At 37.3% G+C, this 20,006-nt stretch overlaps 1 protein-coding gene across 1 annotated transcript; it reads right to left on the bottom strand.

The window, feature by feature from the left end:
• Positions 1-3,209: 3,209 nt before the first annotated feature.
• On the bottom strand, positions 3,210-17,370 carry phf6 (PHD finger protein 6). The gene is given in 13 exon segments (XM_059347016.1): positions 3,210-3,872; positions 3,998-4,118; positions 6,056-6,189; positions 6,280-6,384; positions 7,350-7,491; positions 7,597-7,643; positions 7,645-7,706; positions 7,709-7,756; positions 9,377-9,423; positions 9,525-9,658; positions 12,626-12,727; positions 14,244-14,401; positions 17,228-17,370. Coding segments are annotated over 11 exon segments (1,074 nt in total). The 5' UTR covers positions 14,376-14,401; positions 17,228-17,370; the 3' UTR covers positions 3,210-3,872.
• Between the last annotated feature and the right edge of the window lie 2,636 nt (positions 17,371-20,006).

Raw genomic sequence — 20,006 nt, 5'->3', positions numbered from 1 at the left:
AAAACAGCTAAAAACAGAAGAAAAAGTATACATATATACATACATATATACACAAGCTAAAAACCATCTGGACGGGAGGAACCAAAGGTTTTGCTAAAAAAGAAAGTTTTTAGTCCTTTTTTAACCCTTTGATGCACAGCATATAAACACCTTCTAATGCACAACATGGGTCAAAAATCACCCGCATTTATTTCCCATGTTATTTCATGCTTTCATGTTTTTTTATTACAACAGATAATTATATCCATTTTTCCTTTTATACTTTATGAAGAAAAATAGTTTTTTGTATTATTACATCAAGTTTACACACATGGGTCAAAAATGACCTTGTGCATTAGAAGCGTAGTGATACAAAAAGTGATACACTAAATGAACAATTTGAGTATATGTGTAACTATGTTTGTCTTATTTTTAAGGTTTAACTTTAAAAGAGTTGTTAGACCCACCAGATTACATTGGAAAATCACATATTTTAACATTTGAGACTTATTAGAGCCACCAAATAATAATTTCCATTGAAAAAACACCAATTTAACAAAATAGGATAGTTAATATTTGTGTCTTCTTTGTCGGGTTTTAAATTGGTGATTGGTGAATTGAACATATAAACACCTTCTAATGCACAACATGGGTCAAAAATGACCTTGTGCATTAGAAGCGTAGTGATAAAAAAAGGGTTTTTATTCAAAAAGTAAGAAATGAAAACAAAATATTAGTATGTATGATGATCAAAAACAAGTTATTTGAGGAAAACCCTGCAATACTGAATGATGAAATTAATTTATTGCAAAGATATAGAATATAAAAACTTAGTCGGGTTACTTTAGACCCATGTTGTGCATCAAAGGGTTAAAAGTGTCCATGGACTGTGTTGCCCTCAGGGTGTTAGGAAGGGTTCCACAGCCGTGGGGCAGCAGCACAGAAAGCCCTGTCTGTCTCCCATGGTGCTGAGTCTGGTTCTGGGTGTGTGGAGGCGGTTTGAGTGGGTAGAGTGGAGGGAGCGTGTTGTGTTTTGTGGGGTGAGTAGTTCTTTGAGATATGAGGGGGCATTTCCGTAGATGCATTGATGAGTTAGAAGGGAAACCTTGTATTCAATCCTGGTGGAAACAGGGAGCCAATGAAGTGAGTGGAGAATGGGGGTGATATGTTCGTATTTCCGCACTCTCATCAGGATCCTAGCTGCAGAGTTTTGGATGTACTGGAGCCTCTGCAGACTCTTGCTAGGGATCATGATGAGAAGTGCATTACAGTAATCCAGTCTGGGGGAGATGAAGGCGTGGACCAGCTTTTCAGCATCTGGGAGGGAGAGAATGGGGACTTCATCCACTCAAACTCAACATTACAGATTATAAGAAACAATATCTCATTATGATCATTACCTCCAGGCTGTGTAGGGTGTGGATATAAAACCAGTAGCAGCCACAGGCCTGACGAAAGGGAAGTCTGCATGACTCATCATGACCACCTTGACTGCTGAGTTAAACCACTCTTTACCTTTTTAGGGCAAGATGAGCTTCTTCCCCTTCTATTCAAGCACATTGTCAAACATCATAACTATAAGATCTAAACACCTGACCAATAGGATTAGGTGCATACATTAAAGAGGTTATCAAGACTAATTTAAGGGCTAGGGCTCTTATAAATCATATTCCGTTGCAGTTTTTCTTTGTCATGATTTTAGGGCTTTCAAATAATAAATAAATAAATGTTAATATGAACCACACACCAAATCTAGGCTTGGATTTGTGTATATACAATTATCTGTTATAAACCAGAGAGTAATCTTAGCTATTGTCTAGGAAGAGTCCATAAACAATGGGCCTCATGCAAGAACAGTTTCATAATCTTAACTTTTTATTGCATTTTCAAAATCAGATGTCTATCTGAGATCTAACTTCTGAAGTCCTGGCTACACCTCTGCCTATGTGACAAACTCTGACCGCAATAGCATCACAACTGTGCAACAAGATGCAGTCACAGAACTTTACAGATGTGTATCTGAGATCAAAGTGAAGGCTGAGTTTGAAGACGGGCACAGTCTGAGCAAGGCTGTCTGGAGCAGGGGCTTAGATCCTTACGCCTCCGGCCTGGTTTGGTGTTGTGGCTGGGCTGATCTCATTTCTCAAGCTGGTCTCTAGTTGAGTGTGTACTTAGCTGTTCCTCAATGAAAGGCCGGCAGGGAAAAGAGGAACTACTAACAGCTACTGATATACCTTTGTTTCCTCTTAACAGGCAGTGGAACTCTGAAGTAGCAATTTGTCCGATTCATTTGACAAATTTCATCGTTTCCTATTCAGCACCTTTCCCTTATACAAAACCGTACATTGTATTTTTATCATTAGTGTGTAGTGTCCAGGGTGTAACACTCCTCTCATCTTATGTCAGTTGCGGTTGGATCCAGTTTATAAGAGTGGTAAATCTGCAAGTTTACCACTTTTGTAATACCCTCAAAATAATAAATGTTAGTTCATGTAGTCATGATTTCATTTCTGGCCTTAAGTACACATACAGTCATGGAAAAAAAATATTAGACAACCCTTGTTTTCTTCAATTTCTTGTTCATTTTAATGCCTGGTACAACTACAGGTATGTTTGTTTGGAAAAATATAATGATAACAACAAAATTAGCTCAAAGAGTTTAATTTAAGAGCTGATATCTAGACATTTTCCATGGTTTTCTTGAAATTTTTCCAAACAAACATACCTTTAGTTGTACCAGGCATTAAAATTAACAAGAAATTGAAGAAAACAAGGATGGTCTAATATTTTTTTCTGTGACTGTACATGAACAACAAGGCTTTACGATAACCACAATTGACATCTTTACGGACAGCATATACCACATCAAGGCTATGTCTTAATAATTTAAATTCCCAAGTAGGAAGAGCAGAAGGAATGCTCCAGATAGGAGCGTGTTGTTGTGAATGAAGAGGTCTGACTTCAGGACACTCCAACTCGTGTGACATTCCTCACTCAAAATCTCACACCCTACAACCAGACAGGACTACTGCTGTGTGTTCTGAGCACTCTGTGGACACACACTTTCAAATGAAAAGACTCAATTCACTCAGCAAATGTGTAAAATAAAATATTTTCTATTTCCAATCATTCATGGGTACATTTGTAGAGATACAAGTAACAGTACACCAAACAAAGTCAAGCCAACTCCTCTAAAGAGCTCTACTTTGCCCTTTAGTAGCTAAATAAAAAAATGCCACCTTGAACAGTGGGAAAATCCAAGTGCATGCTGGCAAAACTTGTATTCGCGACTGTGTGAAATCCAGATATTCAAAAATTACTGATGATAATACAGTAGCAAAATATTACATATCAAGAAAGAAAGGCTAACATGAAAAGAGTATTCTTAAGACATGACTACAGAAACAAGGTAACAACTTGATAGATAGACTAGTAACAAACAGACCCTTAAAAGTGAGTCTTTTAGAAGCCAAGGAAGAGCAAGAATGCATCCATTTCTCCAAGTGTGTGTGGGGACATGGGCAGTGAGTGACAATCACAAGATCAGTCCATCAGCTCTCATTTTAACGGAAATTATACATGTATTTGAGCCCACCACTGGCTCTTGGGAAACATAGGCTTTTTTATGATCCTGCAGCAGTCCAGTGCTCTGTGGAGTACCAGCAGTCTGTGAAAAGCTCCTCCAGTCGTCTCAAAACAGGGTTTCACATGAAGAGGATGTCTGGTGCACATTGGGACACCATGTCCATTTACTGGATGAAACCACCTGAAGGACTCGTGGGAGCTTGAAGACCACATCTTTGTGAGTAGGCGAAGATTTAGTATAAAAAAATATGTCTCCCTCGTCTTTGAGTTCTCCTGTTTTCACCCCACGTCACGTCCATCAGGCCAACCTGCAAGAATGGTTTTCACAAAAATTACAGGATAGTTTAAAATTTCAGTTCCTTGGATTGATGTCTGACAATAAACAGGGACATTTTCTATGTTTTAACAGTAGTTAATAACAAAAGTAACACACCTAATTGCCATTGACTTGTGTTCCTCCGTGGTTGTTTTCTGCCCTCTGTCTACTGCGATTCTCTCGTTCCTCATCTTCTTCATCCCGCTCTTCATTGCCACTGTGGTTCTTACAGTATAGTCTTTAAAAACACACACACACACACACACACACACACACACACACACACACACACACACACACACACACACACACACACACACACACACACACACACACACACACACACACACACACACACACACACACACACACAGCGGAGTGCTTGTAAGTAACATACAGTCATAGCCAAGACATTTTTTGTTTATTCCAAACCAGTTTAAACCCTTTAAAAGTCTGATGTGCTTCAGTCAAGGTATGAATAAAGAATCAAGCTGCATTTACACTGCATGGTACGACACAATTCTACTCAGCCTGACTTGCTTTTTTGGTTTTCCATTTCGCGGAAGTTGTGGATAGTACTATGTACTTTTTTTGGTATCACCTCGGTCAAGGTTGCAAACAAGCTCAGCTGATACTAGAAGGTCAGAGGTCAGAGATAGGGCTGGGGTACATTCATTCAGTACTGGAGCTGATCCCAGCTGACATTAGGCGAGAGGCGGGGTACCTGGACAGGTCGCCAGACTATCACAGTCTCCACACAGAAGAGCCACAGGCCGGAGCCAAGAGTGCTAAGCACTACACCACCGTGAAGCCCCGCTGGGGAACATGAAGGTATATTGTCAAAACTATATAAAAATGCGTTCTGTATATATTTTCCAATATTATTTCTATGATGACAAATCAGTGGCTAAACTGCAATACAACAATATTTAGGATGATGCTTTATGTTCTGATCCTTCTATGTGGGATCAAAGCTGGAGGGAAACATAAAGATGCTGTTTTTCTAACACTAAGTATGGAGTAGATAGACTATTTATTTACTGCATTACCAGAAAACATCCTATAATATGATACATATATATATCATTATCGAGATATAAAATGTCATATTGGGCTAGAAGATTTTGGCTCTGACCTTTTGCAAGAGAATTTGTTTCTAGCGCAACACAGGACCTTCTGCACAAAAACGCCTTTTTTTAATAGCCAAGCTACTGACGATAATCATTCATTATCCTTAACCGCTTATTTGCACTCGGGTCGTGGAGGGCTGGAGCCGATCCCAGCTGACATTGGGTGAGAGGCGGGTACACCTGGACAGGTCTCCAGACTATCACAGGGCTGACACATAGAGACAGACAACCATTCACTCCTACAGGCAATTTAGAGTCACCAGTTAAACCTAAGTGAATGTTTTTGGACTGTGGGAGGAAGCTGGAGTATCCGGTGAGAACCCACATTGACACGGGGAGAACATGCAAACTCCACACAGGAGAGCTGCAGACCAGAGTAGAACTGGCGACCCTGTTGCTGTGAGGCAAGAGTGCTAATTACTACACCAATACGTAAACCGCAATTTAAAAAAATTCCCTCAACCAAGATTTCGGCAAAATGGCATCATACACACTAAATACAAAACAATGTACAACTGATAAAGATGTTATTTTGTTTGGTTGCCGATGAAATGAGTGAATGTTGCTCTGACGATGGTGGCACAGCAGTTTTACACAGCATGCTATGTATAATAGAGAAAGAGAAAAGCACCTGGTACCAAAAGTGAGTTGAGTCGAGTCGACTGAACCATGCAGAGGAAATGAGGTATTAAGAGTTAAAGGAACCTGATGCAGGCGACCCAAAACACATTCTTGCTGCAAGCAGCAGGAATGTGAACCAGATACATACATACCAGAATATAAGACAACAAAATAGAATCGATTAAACAGAAATTGTTCTGATAAAAGCAGACTCTAAATTGCAAATCCAGGCTAGCATCACCTTGTCTGGTTTTCTTAAGGTGTACGAGTTAAACATCCATCTTATTTTTACATGTGTAAATCAAAGAACTTATCAAAATCAAAAAGTAATTTGCAAACAACCTTCACAATGAAAGCAGTCAAGTAATAACTGGGACATGCTGATCATCTGTAAAACTTATGTCAATAATACAACTGAGCTCACTTGTAAATGCCACGCGCCATGTTTTCAATGTACTTTGCTTTGTCCTCCAGGCCGCAGTGATAGTGGTACGTCTTCACACACGCCTTGATTTCACACCCGATGGTTGCACCCAACTGAGTGCAGAGTGTGCATTTCTGGAGAGAAAAAAAACACATCTTTTGTCAAAAACTATTGCAGTTCATAAAGTCTTTCAAAACGTTTAGAAGTTAGGCAGATGTTCCCACCATTCGTTTCCCCCGCTTGATTTCCTGGATGACTGTTTTCACATCAAAGTTTCCAAATTCAGCCCGTGACGTGGTGGTCAGCTGCACCGTCCCCGATGAAAAGAGCTGGAAAATAGAAAAATAAAAGGAAATGTAAAAGTCTGTTACAAGGTTATTATAGTTAACAAAAACTATAGAAATAACGAAAACTAGAATGTAAAATACATTTTCGTTGACTGAAATCAACTAAAAAAATTCAAACTAAAACTAACTAGAATTATTGTGAAAATGTCCTTCATTTTCGTTTTCTTTGTCAACTTTTTTCAAGCCTATTCGGTTGATATGAAATCTATTTATTGAGCTCCGACCAACAGCTGCTGGTTAGTGAACATTAGAGGTGTGAATCAGCAGAGGCCCCACGATACCATTTTATCCCGATACTTGAGTCACAATATGATATTACTGCGTTTTTACTTTATTATCATTTTGTGATATGGTGATAAGTGACGTTTTAAAATCTCCACTTATTGTTCTTTTTCGCTCATTTTTTTCCGGCTGTCCTATTCACTTCAATGCAAAATTTTGGGCAGTTTTTCGCGACTTACGACACGAAAAATTTGTATTCCGTAGAGATAAGTAATAGCATACCGATCCCGATCAAACCACACGTTTTGATATATAATTTGTAGTAGCGGGATGAAAAATGTGTCAGGAAGAGGAAGAAGAAAAAATCCACAGTATACCAATAGTGCTACTATACCAGTGCTAGCTATTGCTGTAGGGGCCAGTGCTCAGTGCGATTGCCCCGTGGCCCTAATAAAGGCTGAATTTATTGTGACCTTTTTGAATCTCACACACCATAAATACCCCATTACAAAAAACTAAAATTAAACATTTTCAAAAAAAGGAAAACTAATAAAAACTAGCAAACTCCCTCTAAAAACTTATTAAAACTAACTGAATTTCAAAACTAAAAATCACAACGAAATGAACACTAAAACTAATTAAAAATCCAAACTATTATAACCTTGGTCTGTCAATGCAGACATACAGCTACCTACGTGTTGCACACACTTATCCCCATCACTTACCATGCATTTGTAGTGTGCCGCCACTTTTTTGGAGTTATCAGTATGAAGCATGCCCCTCGTTTCGTTCTCTTCCTCACCAGCATGACAGAAGCCGCAGCGCTGGCCGCCGTCTCCCGGGCTGGCCCGAAGAGGAGACCTGTCCCTCTAGAACACATGGAGAAAAACTCAAAAACAGCAGCGGCATACAGAGCACAGTCCATTCAAGAACATTAATAGATTTTATTCGTGAGCAGTCATGTTTCCTTACAGGGAGGAACTCTCCTCGTCTGCAGCCTGTGAGGAGGTGGAGCGGGTGCTCTTCTGATTGGCCGCGAGATCCGACCTTGGCCCTCCCCTTCTCAAACCTTCCTCTGCCCGACTTTGTGGAGGCGAGGAGTCTGAATCACTGGCCACAGCAGCCTCTTCGTCTAATGACAAATAATCATGATTAGGATCAATTAGTAGTAGTAGTTAGTAAAAAAATAAAAAATGACACAAATGAAATGAAAATGTTGTTTTGGAAAGGCTTAATGCCAGTAAATAAGGATTAAAGTAAAACATCATATTGGATAAAAACATGTTGCAGATTTGGAAATGATTATATCTATCTTTTTTTCAAAAACACGCTCCAGATTCATCAGAAATATACAATCACATGATCCAGAAACAGTCCTACACAGCCCCCACTGGAATCTAATTCTACAAATAGTAAAATACTAAGTGTAGCCTAATCTTCATTAGCACCAGTGCAGAAATACAGTGTTTAAGCAGAATACATAGATATGCACAACAACAAAAAAATGCAGCTCAAATTCTGATTTAGAACATTAATGTTAACATTAAGAATGAATCTTACTCAGTACAACCCTAACTAGATACAAGAATCAGAGCAGACGAAATGTGCAATCTGTAATATTTAAATTACTGTCAGGAAGACAAACACAAAAAATATATATTAATAATAAATGCCAAATAGCAGAAATGTATGTATATGATGTTTATAGAATGTATGTACACGTCTTATTTTTTATATTCTGTCTTCTATATCTATGTGTCTGTATCTTGAGCTGCTGTGACGACAACATTTCCCCACTGCAGGATAAAGTCATGTCTTATCTTATGTCAAATACAAACCAGATGATTGTTGTAATTGCAGGTTTGTGATAATAGAATTTCATTTAGATCATTTATGAGGTCTAAATGTTGTTTGTAGGGCTGCATGATTCTGATGTTATTTAAGATGAGACTGATAATTTCACATTTTTTGTATTTCAAGAAGTTCATAATCTGTAGTTTATGCCCCTTAGAGTAAGAAAGGCTGAGTGGTAGTGAGCACAGATGATCACTATTGTTAACACAAGGAACACTAAGAACATTTCAGACAAATTCTCATCCATTTTTTACTACTTAAACACTAAAAAAAAAAACCTGTTGTCTTTTATGAAGAGGAATTCAAATTAAATACTTTTACATAATCCGTCAAATCAGATACAATGTATTTGATGCTCAATATACTAAAAATAAAGGCTTGTATACACTGCACCTTGTAAGATTTGTTGTGTTAAAACTTGCAGACCTTTTTTTGTCCTCCCTAATACTTGTGTAACATGTTTCGCAAATTGCAATCATCTTGAGTTCCACGGAAACTGTGGAAACCGTCCACGCCAGCAACAACAAGTTTGACTCATTTGTCAGCCTGCTGCACTTGTTTTCTTCTTCTGTTTACTGGAGGATTGTAAACCATAAAGGCATAATACAAAGCATTATGGCTAATAATAAAACGGTTCTATTTACCAGCTTTACATCCATAATCAGAATAATATACAACAATTAGTGATGCACAAATTCTTTTTTAATCAGTCCTGATAACCAATAGTTACCTCCTTAACCCATTCCCATTACATGCTGATGATCATTTATCAGCCTGATATATATATATCATGCATCCCTAGTTGTTTGTGTTTGTTTTGCAAGTGAAAAGGAAAACAGCTGGATATCCAATCATCCATGCAGCCTAGTAATATAGCAGATGTTAGAGCATACGTTACCTTGAATGCCATCCTGAGAGGCGTCCCGGTGTTTGCGACAGTAAACACTAAGAGCAAAACAAATACATTTAGAATTAATTTAACCTGAATGAAAAATATATTTGTTTGTTTATTGTAGATTTGTGAGTCCAAAGTCAAAGGGACTTACAGGTAAATCCCCTGTGCGGGGTTCTCTTTGATCTGAGCTTTGTCCTTCAAAGCGCAGTAGTAGTGATACGTCCTCCGGCACGTCTTCACATCACAGCCGATGGTGGCGCCCGGCCGGTGACATGAAGAACACATCTGATGGGGAAGGAAACACACCTACTGTGTAAATCACAACCAACAACATGCACCTCGAACAGACTTTGAAATTAATTTAAAACAGCTGACAATGATTCATTCATTCATTCTCCTTAACCGATTATCTGCACTCGGGTGGTGGGGGCTGGACAGGTCTTTAGACTATCACAGGGTTGACACATATATCTCTTTTCAAACAGAGCCAGTTCCAGGTCGGTTCCCGGCCTGTGCCCAATTGAAAATGGTTCTTTGGTTTTCCACCGACAAAGAACCAGCTCCCAGCCGAGGAAACTGCTTCAACAGAGGCACCAACTCTTTGTTGGTCTTGAACCGCGAACCGCTAAGTCAGGGGCTGGGGGCGGGGCTATCTGATCAACAAAACCAACTGGGTGCTGTTGAGAGAGACCAACTAAAATGTGTATCATTCATTTATTTGATTTTGTTTAACTGCAATGTGATTGATACGGGCAAGCTAGCGTGCTAATGTTAGCGGGCAACAAAGTCCAACATTAACGTCTTACGTTCAGTGTAAATAAGAATGTATTCAGCATGCAGTTCAAATTAATAAACAATATGTATCCTGCTGCTGAAACCCTAAGGAAAAGGTTTAATTTTGAAGTAAGTCCGTGTGTTTTCTGTACGATAGAACACGAAACAATTGAACACTTGTTTTTCTCTTGCTCAGTCACAATGCTGTTTTCGAAAGATGTTTATCGATGGTTAAACATTGGGATTAACAATTCTATGTTTAACACATTTCAAGTGATGATTTATATGGATGGTCTGCCAAAAAAGATATCCAAAATGGCGTACATGAGTCTTATTATGGGAAAATATCATATACACAAGAATAAATGGAAAAACAGCAAACCCACCATAAATTGTTTTTTAAATGAAATTAAAAATGATATAACATCCCTGAAGACATTAACGGAAGATAACCAGTCCATAACTGATTTGTATGAAACAATATCTAGGTCTCTTGTCTTTTAGGATGCAATCCTTTTTTTTCATTTATTACGCACACTTTGTTGAAAGTCAACCCCTGTATTTATTTTTATTAATGTGTTCTAAGCTTGTACTGTGTTTTTAAAAATGCAAGCAATGTTTTGTCGAATGAGTTTTTGAAAATTGATGTTTCAAATTGAAATGTACGAAAATATTTTATGTGAAATAAAGTTGAAAAAAAAAAATGTATTCAGCATCCACAGTGATCAAGATGAGCAGCACAGAAGTGTTGTAGAGACATGTAGTCTGCTGTTGTTATTATACAGACATATACAGACGTTAGCAGTGACGCAATGATGTGGCTCTAGAGCCTGTGGAAAAGCAAACCGGTTCGGGGCTGGTTCGCAGGTTGAACCAACTGTGAACCAGCACTGGCTCCGAACTGACCCTGGAACTACTTTGCTCGAAAAGGGGTAATAGAGACAGGCAACCACTCCCGATCTCATTCACTCCTACGGGCAATCTGCCAGGGACGCTGTGGGCGTTGGAGGCGTGTCCCCACCTCCATGTCTCCAGCGCCTGCGAGGCTGGTTGGGGTCGGCAAAAGGGCCTTTCTGTGTGGAGATTGCATGTTCTCCCCGTGTCCCCTGAGGTTCCCCTCACAGGGACCTCTCACAAAAACATGCAATGATCCTGGTCGCTATAGTGCCTCCCTCTGGTTGGTCGGGGAGCCTGATGGGAGGAAGAGGAACCGGTGGGAATAACGTGATCCTCCCACGCACTACATCCTACCGGGGAATCTCCACGTCAGGTGACAAGAAGCGGTCTGCTAACTGCTCATGTCTCGGAGAAGGAAGCATGAGCCCAGTTCAGGGCTCTCCCCAGGCTGACAGAGACGAGATAGCGCCCAGGATCATGATATAGGCAATTGGGAGGAAATTAAAAATGGTTACAAAAATCGTGGGATTAAAAATAAAAAAATAGTCACCAATTAAACTTAACTAAGTGCATGTTTTTGAACTGTGAAAGGAAGCCAGAGTAGCCGGAGAGAGGTAGTGTGAGGCCAGAGTGCTAACCGCTACACTATTTAGGTGTCAAGTTAAGTCAAATTTATTTCTATAGCACATTTACAGACGGCTGAGCCGCACCAAAGTGCTTCACATAACAGTGCATAAAGTGCAATAAAATTTAGAAACAGGTGGTACTATTTTATGATGTGGGTCCCGTGATCTTTACATTTCCCTCCAAAGATCACGGGGCCCCAATAGACACAACTATCAAGACAAAAACATGATATATTAATAAGCTGTAAAATGAAATTAAAACTGTTTTAAATGTATGCAAAGATGCAACATCGATATCATTATTTAGCTTCTGTTTACATAAAAAACTGTTTAGACTTTACAAAACGTGTTCATGTAGGTCAAAGTAGATGACATAAATATATACAGTACTGTGCAAAAAAAGTCTTAGGCAGATGTGAAAAAATGCTGTAAAATAAAAATGCTTTCAAAAAATAGACATGTTAGCTTATTTTTATCAATTATCAAAATACAAAGTGAGTGAACAGGAGAAAAATCTAAATCAAATCAATATGGAGTGTGACCACCCTTTGCCTTCAAACCAGAATCAATTCATCTAGGATTTTTTTCCCACACCTGCCTAAGACTTATGCACAGTACTGTATACGGTATTTAAAGTATAGTAAACATAATGCTTATATAAGTGTATAAATAAACACTGTTCCTGTAAATATTATCATTGGCAGAGTAGATTCATATAATAGCATTAAATGAGCTTGTAGCAGAACCACTATTTAAGAGGTCAATAACATATAATGTAAGTTAATTTACAGCAACATACATTATGTGCAAGATGAAATTAGATATGCGTAAGATTCCTCTGAAATATTCAGGTGTAGGATATATGTTTGGATGTGTACTGTTAACATCAAACTGTGACAGGAACACAGAGCTCAGGCTCATTAATGATTCACTGAGAGAGACAGTGTGTACTTACCAATTTATTTCCCCTCTTGATCTCCTTTTTCACATCCTCAATGGAAAATCCTCCAATGTTTTCACTGTCTGAGTGAGATGTGACCAGGGCAGAGGAGAAAAGCTGCAGGGACATTTATTGAAAAGTAAATTAGTCTTTGCTGTCTTTTGATATGATAATACAGTAGTGTTCAAAATAATAGCAGTCCAATTAGGGCTGGGCGATATATCGATATAAAAGATATATCAATATATTTTTAAATGGAATGAGACCATATAGCATATATCGATATGGCTCAAATATTTTTCTTTCTTTATGTATAAATGCTGCCCTTACTAGGGTTTGTCATATTTAGTTATTTTGTGATGTTCGTTATTCTTTTCTCATGTAAATATATTGATTTCAGAAAAAGATTGGCCTATTTTACTTCATAGGCTATTATTATTTAAGATATTTTTTTATTTAAATGTGCACTTTACGGAGCTTTGATTTAAAAAAAAAAAAAAAGGTAATCCTGTTGTTATACAGTATTTATGTTCACTTAAATAAATGGTTTCAATAAAACTACTTGTGTCATATTTGACTTTGACTGAACATTTGCTCTCACTTTGCGATAAAAATATCAGGATATATATCGTATATCGATATTCAGCCTAAATATATCGGGATATGACTTTTGGTCCATATCGGCCAGCCCTAAGTCCAATGTGACTAACCAGATTAATCCAGGTTTTTAGTATATTTTTTATTGCTACATGGCAAGCAAGGTACCAGTAGGTACAGTAGACTCCCAGAAAACCAACAAGACCCAGCATTCATGATATGCACGCTCTTAAGGCTGTGCAATTGGGCAATTAGTTGAAAGGAGTGTGTTAAAAAAAATAGTCACATTGGACTGCTATTATTTTGAACACTACTGTATGTACAATGTCTACTGGCACCAGAGTTGCCAGTATTCTACTGGCACCAGAGTTGATTTCAGTGATAAACTGACCATACAATTCTGTATTTTTTATTTCATCTTATTTTAAATGGTAAGTCAGAGGCTGTAGAGCACTGAATTCTCAGTCTGGAGATCAGCATCACCCTGGGGACAGAAGAAAACCAGATCCTTTCAAGCTTTTGAAGACAATATTTCAAAATTAAATTTATATGTGCAATATTCTCTGTGCAATGGTCCATATCCAAGTGCTGACTATCTACATTGTATATAATGTTCCTAAAGTGTATTTTAATTGTTAATACTTGTTATATTTCTACTTGTTTATATTGTAAATTGTTGATACTTTATTATATTTTTTACTTGTTTATTTGCTTATATTTCTCATTTATACTGCTGTTTAACAATTTATTGTTATTTTGCTATCCACTTTGCTGCTGTAACTCTTGAAATGTCCCCGTTGTGAGACTAATAAAGAAAATCTTAATCCTAATTATTTGTGGGAGATGCGTCACTTTTATCTGTTAAAATGTTTTTGCTATCATTGTTTTTTCTCTCTCTTTGCTTAAACAAATGAAATTTTTAAACAAAAAAATCCAGTGTTTTGGGTGAATTGTTCACTGTTCTGTATATGTGCCAAGGGCTGCATGTAATCATGACTTCAGGCTCCGAGGGTTGGGAACAGTGTGCTCTCCTCACCATGCACTTATGGTGGGCTGCCACCTTCTGGCTGTCAGACAGCAGCAGCTGCCCGCACTCCTTTTCCCGGTTGGTTCTGCAGAAGGCACATTTCAGCAGCCGTGCCGCTGCTCCTTTCCTCTGTCCGGACATGACTAAAGGCTTTTTTGTTCGGGTCTCTAATGAAAAACAAAACAAGAAAAACCACCACAGAGATGTTAACGTGAGAACATTATTGCATAATACAGGCTTTTGGTCCTTTTAAAAGCAGTTTACAATCAAACAATTGCCCACTTCTCTCAAACATCCAGTAACAATGCCTCACCATGCCCTCTATTATACAAGTATTATAGCTTTCATACACACTGATACATTCATCATACATCTTGTTCATAATCACAACTCATATCTCATTTAAACTTTATCTGATGTGTCAAAATATTATTTTAAATTAAATATTGTGCTGCAAAGATGGTCTGGGCTACACATCATATTCTACAGACTTAAAACATGTCTGTTTGTATAAATCCAAGCAAAAAATCATGTAATGGGTTTTTCAACAGAAATAAAATAATAATAATAATAATAATATTGCAAATCATATCACAACTGTAATATCAGTCACTATTATATTTTTTTCAAAATCATTCAGCCATAATGAAGACAATATGTTGGTGAGGCTCACAGTCATCGATGGTGTATCGAAAAACTAATGAAAACGATGGCACAACATATTTATAGTAGGACTATGATAACAGAGTTTGGAGTTATTAATGCATTCAAAGCTAGAGATAAACATTTGTAAGAAGGGTAGCCAAATATCCCGTACAGATTGAGTTATTGAAGAACAGGCTGGATGAAAAAATGAATTGGAATGGAGCCAGTAGAAACTCTTTCCCAGAAACAGCTAGAAGCAAAACTTTGACTCAACTACCTCTCCAAGAAACTCCAACATAGAGCAACAAAAATCACCAAAGAAAATCCCAGTGTGCTACAAACTGTTAAGAGCTGCTCAGCAGATCACACATGGGGCCCACACTTTTTGATTTTTGCAGAACTACAGCTCAACACTTCTCAATTTAGAAATTCTAGTTCATTTTGGTTGACAGTGCAAGTAGAGTTGCTGACGGCCTGTAGTATGAATAATAAATCTACAGAACAAGTATTAAACTAAAACTGAGATCCTGATAATGTGTTAGGAGAGAAATCAATTATGTTGTTAATGTTTTGTCCTTATAGGTGGCAGTTGCAGACAACATCTAAAATCAAACCACAGTCAGAATGAACAGGAAATAGAAACAGGTAAGTCAGACAAAATCTTATCTATCGCAGTTCACTTCACTAGAGGGGTTTCTTTTAATTACAGGCAAACCCCCACATGAGTCATTTTTCTGCAAATGATGCAACATCTTTTCCATTTTGCATACACAGTCTGCTCCCGAACCACGTGTGCCCCAAGTTGCATCCATCCCATTATCTACAGAAATATGAATCAATTTAAAAAATGATTTTTTTAGACTGTATTGCTTGTTTTAATAAGCAGTGAAGACTTACACACTACCAGGAGCAGGACTAATTTGAATGTTAGTATCATGATTGCATCATGTTCACCTGCATTTTTTTAATCAAACCTATTACATTATATTAGGGCTGCATCTAATGATTATTTTCATTATCGTTTAATCTGTCGATTATTTAAACGATTAATTGTTTGGTCAATAAAATGTTGAAAAATATCAATCAGTGTTTCCCAAACCACAAGATGACGTCCTCAAATCTCTTGTTTTGTCCACAAACCAAAGAGATATTCAGTTTATTGTCATAAAGGAACAAAGAAACAAGAAATATTCACATTGAAGAAGCTGAAATCAGAGAATTTGGACTTATTGTCTTTAAAAAACTGTTCAAACCAATTATTCGATTATCAAAATAGTTAACGATTAATTTAATAATTGATTATTGTTCAATTAATCGAATAATTGTTGCAGCTCTACATTATATATTCATCAGAGATGTTTGTTTTAATAAGCAGTGAAGACCTACAAACTACCAGGAGCAGGGCTTATTTGAATGTTAGTATCATGATTGTATCATATTCACCTGCATTTTGAAAAAAATCAAACCTATTGCATTATATATTCATCAGAAATATTTGTTTGATGCAAGATTGGTTGCAAACCCATCACTGAAAGAGCTGAAACCTCTAAATATGAGCCATTATTGGCAGAGATGGCCTGTTTGATGGTGCCCACAATGGCGCCACGGATGTATTAAATATGATGAGTAAAAATATTATCTTATTCCTTAATAGTCTACAAACGAAAATGGGTGTTTTTAAAAAAACCAAAATCACAATAGCAGTGTGCTGCGACGCCTTGATAGAGCAATCACAGCCATGATAGCAGGGCCAGGATCTCACTGCGGCGGATACAGCGGCGGAGCAGCGTGTAAACACACAATAATACGGCCCATGTAAATAACAACATATATCTTTATTTCACCTCTACTCCTCACTGAAAGCCTCTCCTACCACAATCTCTAACTACATGGCGATGTTGTGGCTCATTTGTGACAAGAACAAGAGGAACATAAAAGTGCCTCGGATTTCTCCTCCAAAGTTTTGAATTAAAGGGGGTGTGTGTCTCTTTCTCCAACAAACTAAACTGAAAACTAATCTCACTATGAACATCTCGACGCCCCGAAATCTCTCCGCAGGCCTTTTCAAGCAGGGAAATAAAGGTCGGTGGGAGGAAAATATGACTCTTCCGACATTGTGTTTCTGCCGAAACCCGAAAAACTGCGATTATTTCCCTTTAAATGTGGGAAATTATCATGACAGGCGCGGGTCTTCGCAACCCGTTTCGAAGTAAAGAGCGCCATACGTGATGTGTCCCTGTGAAAAGAAGCAGCTCGGCTTGGACGCCAGCAATACGGCCTGAAACCACAATAGGCCATGAAACACAGGCGGCCATCAGCCAGCCGCTCACACACAGCTCACTGCTTACCTGCTGGGATAATTTTATCGCGCTGAGACGCTAGAAAAAGATGTGAAAGTGTTCCGAGCAGTGGCTGGGTTTCTTTCCGTCCTTCAGAAGTGATCGTGAGCTTTTTACACTAGCATCAAGCTGCTACCATCGGCCAGGCAGCGGGACTTCCGGCTGATGCCTTTCACAGTAAAAGTCCCATCGGCGAACGCATGTTGTCATGTTTCAAACGTGAAAAGATGCAGGAGGTCCAGTGGTGGAGACTAACCAGTGGTGGAAAAAGTATTCAGATCCCTTACTTAAGTAAAACTACTAATACCACACTGTGAAATTACTCCACTACAAGTAAAAGTCCTCCATTCAAAACGTACTGAAGTAAAACTACAAAAGTATCAGCATTAAAATGTACTTAAAGTATCAAAAGTAAAGGTACTCATTATGCAGAATGGACCAACTCAGATTTTTTTTAGATATTCCATATATATATATATATATATATATATATATATATATATATATATATATATATATATATATATTACTGGATTATTACTGATGCACTTATGTGAGCATCGTTTTAAAAAGATAGGGCTCATTTTAATTAGAGCTGCAACAATTATTGGATTAATCGAACAATAATCGATTATTAAATTAATCGTCAACTATTTTGATATTCAAATAATTGGTTTGAGCAGTTTTTTTAAAGACAATAAGTCTTAATTCTCTGATTTCAGCTTCTTTAATGTGACCAAACAACTAATCGATTAATCGTTTAAATAATCGACAGATTAATCGATTATGAAAATAATCGTTAGTTGCAGCCCTAGGACCCACTCCTACACTTTTATATATTGTAAACATATTACTGGATTATTATTGATGCATTTATGTATGCAGCGTTTTAATTTATAAAAGGTAGGGTTCATTTTAATTACTTAATATACTGTCATGAGGTTTAATTTAAAAAATAAATGTCTAATCACTTTAAATGTATCATGTTTTTCCATGTTAAATCTCAACCAGAACAATAACTAAAGCAGTCGGCTAAAAAAGGTAAAAGTATTCAGATCCCTTACGTCAGTAAAAGTACTAATACCACACTGTGAAATTACTCCACTACAAGTAGAAGTCCTCCATTCAAAACTCGTTATGCAGGATTGATCCACTTATATATTCTAAATATATTATTATTATTATTATTATTATTATTATTATTATCATTATTATTATTATCATTATCATTATCATCATCATCATCATCATCATCATTGATGCAATTGTGTAAGCAGTGTTTTTATTTTGAAAAGATAGGGCTCATTTTAACCACTTAATAAACTGTTTTGTGGTTTAATTTTTTTTTTTTTAAAGTCGAATCACTTGCTCTCAATCAGAAAAGTAACTAAAGCTGTCAGCTAAATGTAGTGGAGTAGAAGTACAAAGTCACATAAAATGGAAATACTCAAGTAAAGTACACATACCTAAAGTACTTGAGTAAATGTACTTAAGGCCGATATTACCTCAGGGTTGTCCTGTATTACATTACTGGAAAATTTGTACAGCTCCTTCTCTCATTGAAATACCATCATATTTGTACATAATGTTTCTACTGTTAATATGTTTTGTATATTTACTCTTCTTTTTTTCTATTGATGTTGCTTTTTTGACTGACAGTACTTGCCTTAATCTCTATGTATATTTTTAGTACTTTCGTTGTTCTTCTGTACCAATACACCACAGCAAATTCCTTGTTTGGGAAAACCTTCTTGTAGTGGCTATTTGTAAGATAATTCTTTCACTTTTAAAACTTGAACAAAAGGCCACTGATGCACCAGTCCACCAGGATGTACTCAGGAAAAAAGTAGTCCATTGTCCAGGCAGGATTCATGTTTTGGTTCCTTTCCAGTTCAAAGCATTTCACAGCACATTTCAAGCTGCCTATCTTTGCTCTGGTAAAAAACAAACAAAAACAAAAAACAATTTCCAATACCTGTTTGGTCTGGTGCTTAGTGCCCCTAGTGTACACAAAAATAAATACAAAATGAACAATAATAATATAATAATCAAACTACTGAAATAGCTTCTGCACTACTTGATAATAGAAGTGATTCTGACTCTGATGCTTCATACAGATTTTATGTCAGATTTGAATTAAATTAGAGTCGTTACAGCCAAGTATATTTGTCCCAAAAACTGAGAAGTAGTTCTAAGTCTTAAAGATATGACCTTAGTAGTAGGCCTATTAATATATTTGTATTTGCCAATGTGTGAACAGATTGTAGCAACTTAGAAACAAGGTCCTCTTCAACTGTGGAAAAGATATTGAAAAATTGGAAGATATTGTGTAGAGTAATTAGCAGAAGACTGATCCTTGTGGATCACCCTGAAGCCACGACCAACAACAATTTGAACTCGACCTGACAGATGACTGCTCTCAGAGAAGAACATTATTATCCTCCAGAAATGCTCATAGTTGTGACTTGACTAGTGTGTCTTTTTTAGATAGACAGTCAAAGGGTGGGATAGCACCATCGACCACTACATGTGACAGTTTCAATGAGCAGCATTTATGAGCTGCGTTGCCATCAGAAACCATTGTTGTAAATAATAACACAGAGTGCAAAACTTCTGATGCTTTCAACATCTGGATTTGTTTACTATATGTTTGAAAATGTGGAAGGGTGATTTCAGCCCACAGTGTCTGTCATCAGCTGTTGTTTGGAGCATTATGGTAGTAATGATCTTTAATTAATAAAACAAAGTGGATACATTTAATTAAATATATATATAAATAAAATGAAAT

Source organism: Centropristis striata, chromosome 12 (assembly GCF_030273125.1).
Source record: "Centropristis striata isolate RG_2023a ecotype Rhode Island chromosome 12, C.striata_1.0, whole genome shotgun sequence".
In the NCBI taxonomy this organism is placed as follows: domain Eukaryota; kingdom Metazoa; phylum Chordata; class Actinopteri; order Perciformes; family Serranidae; genus Centropristis; species Centropristis striata.
Note: the sequence above shows the minus strand (reverse complement) of the source record. Positions and strands in the feature narration are given on the sequence as shown.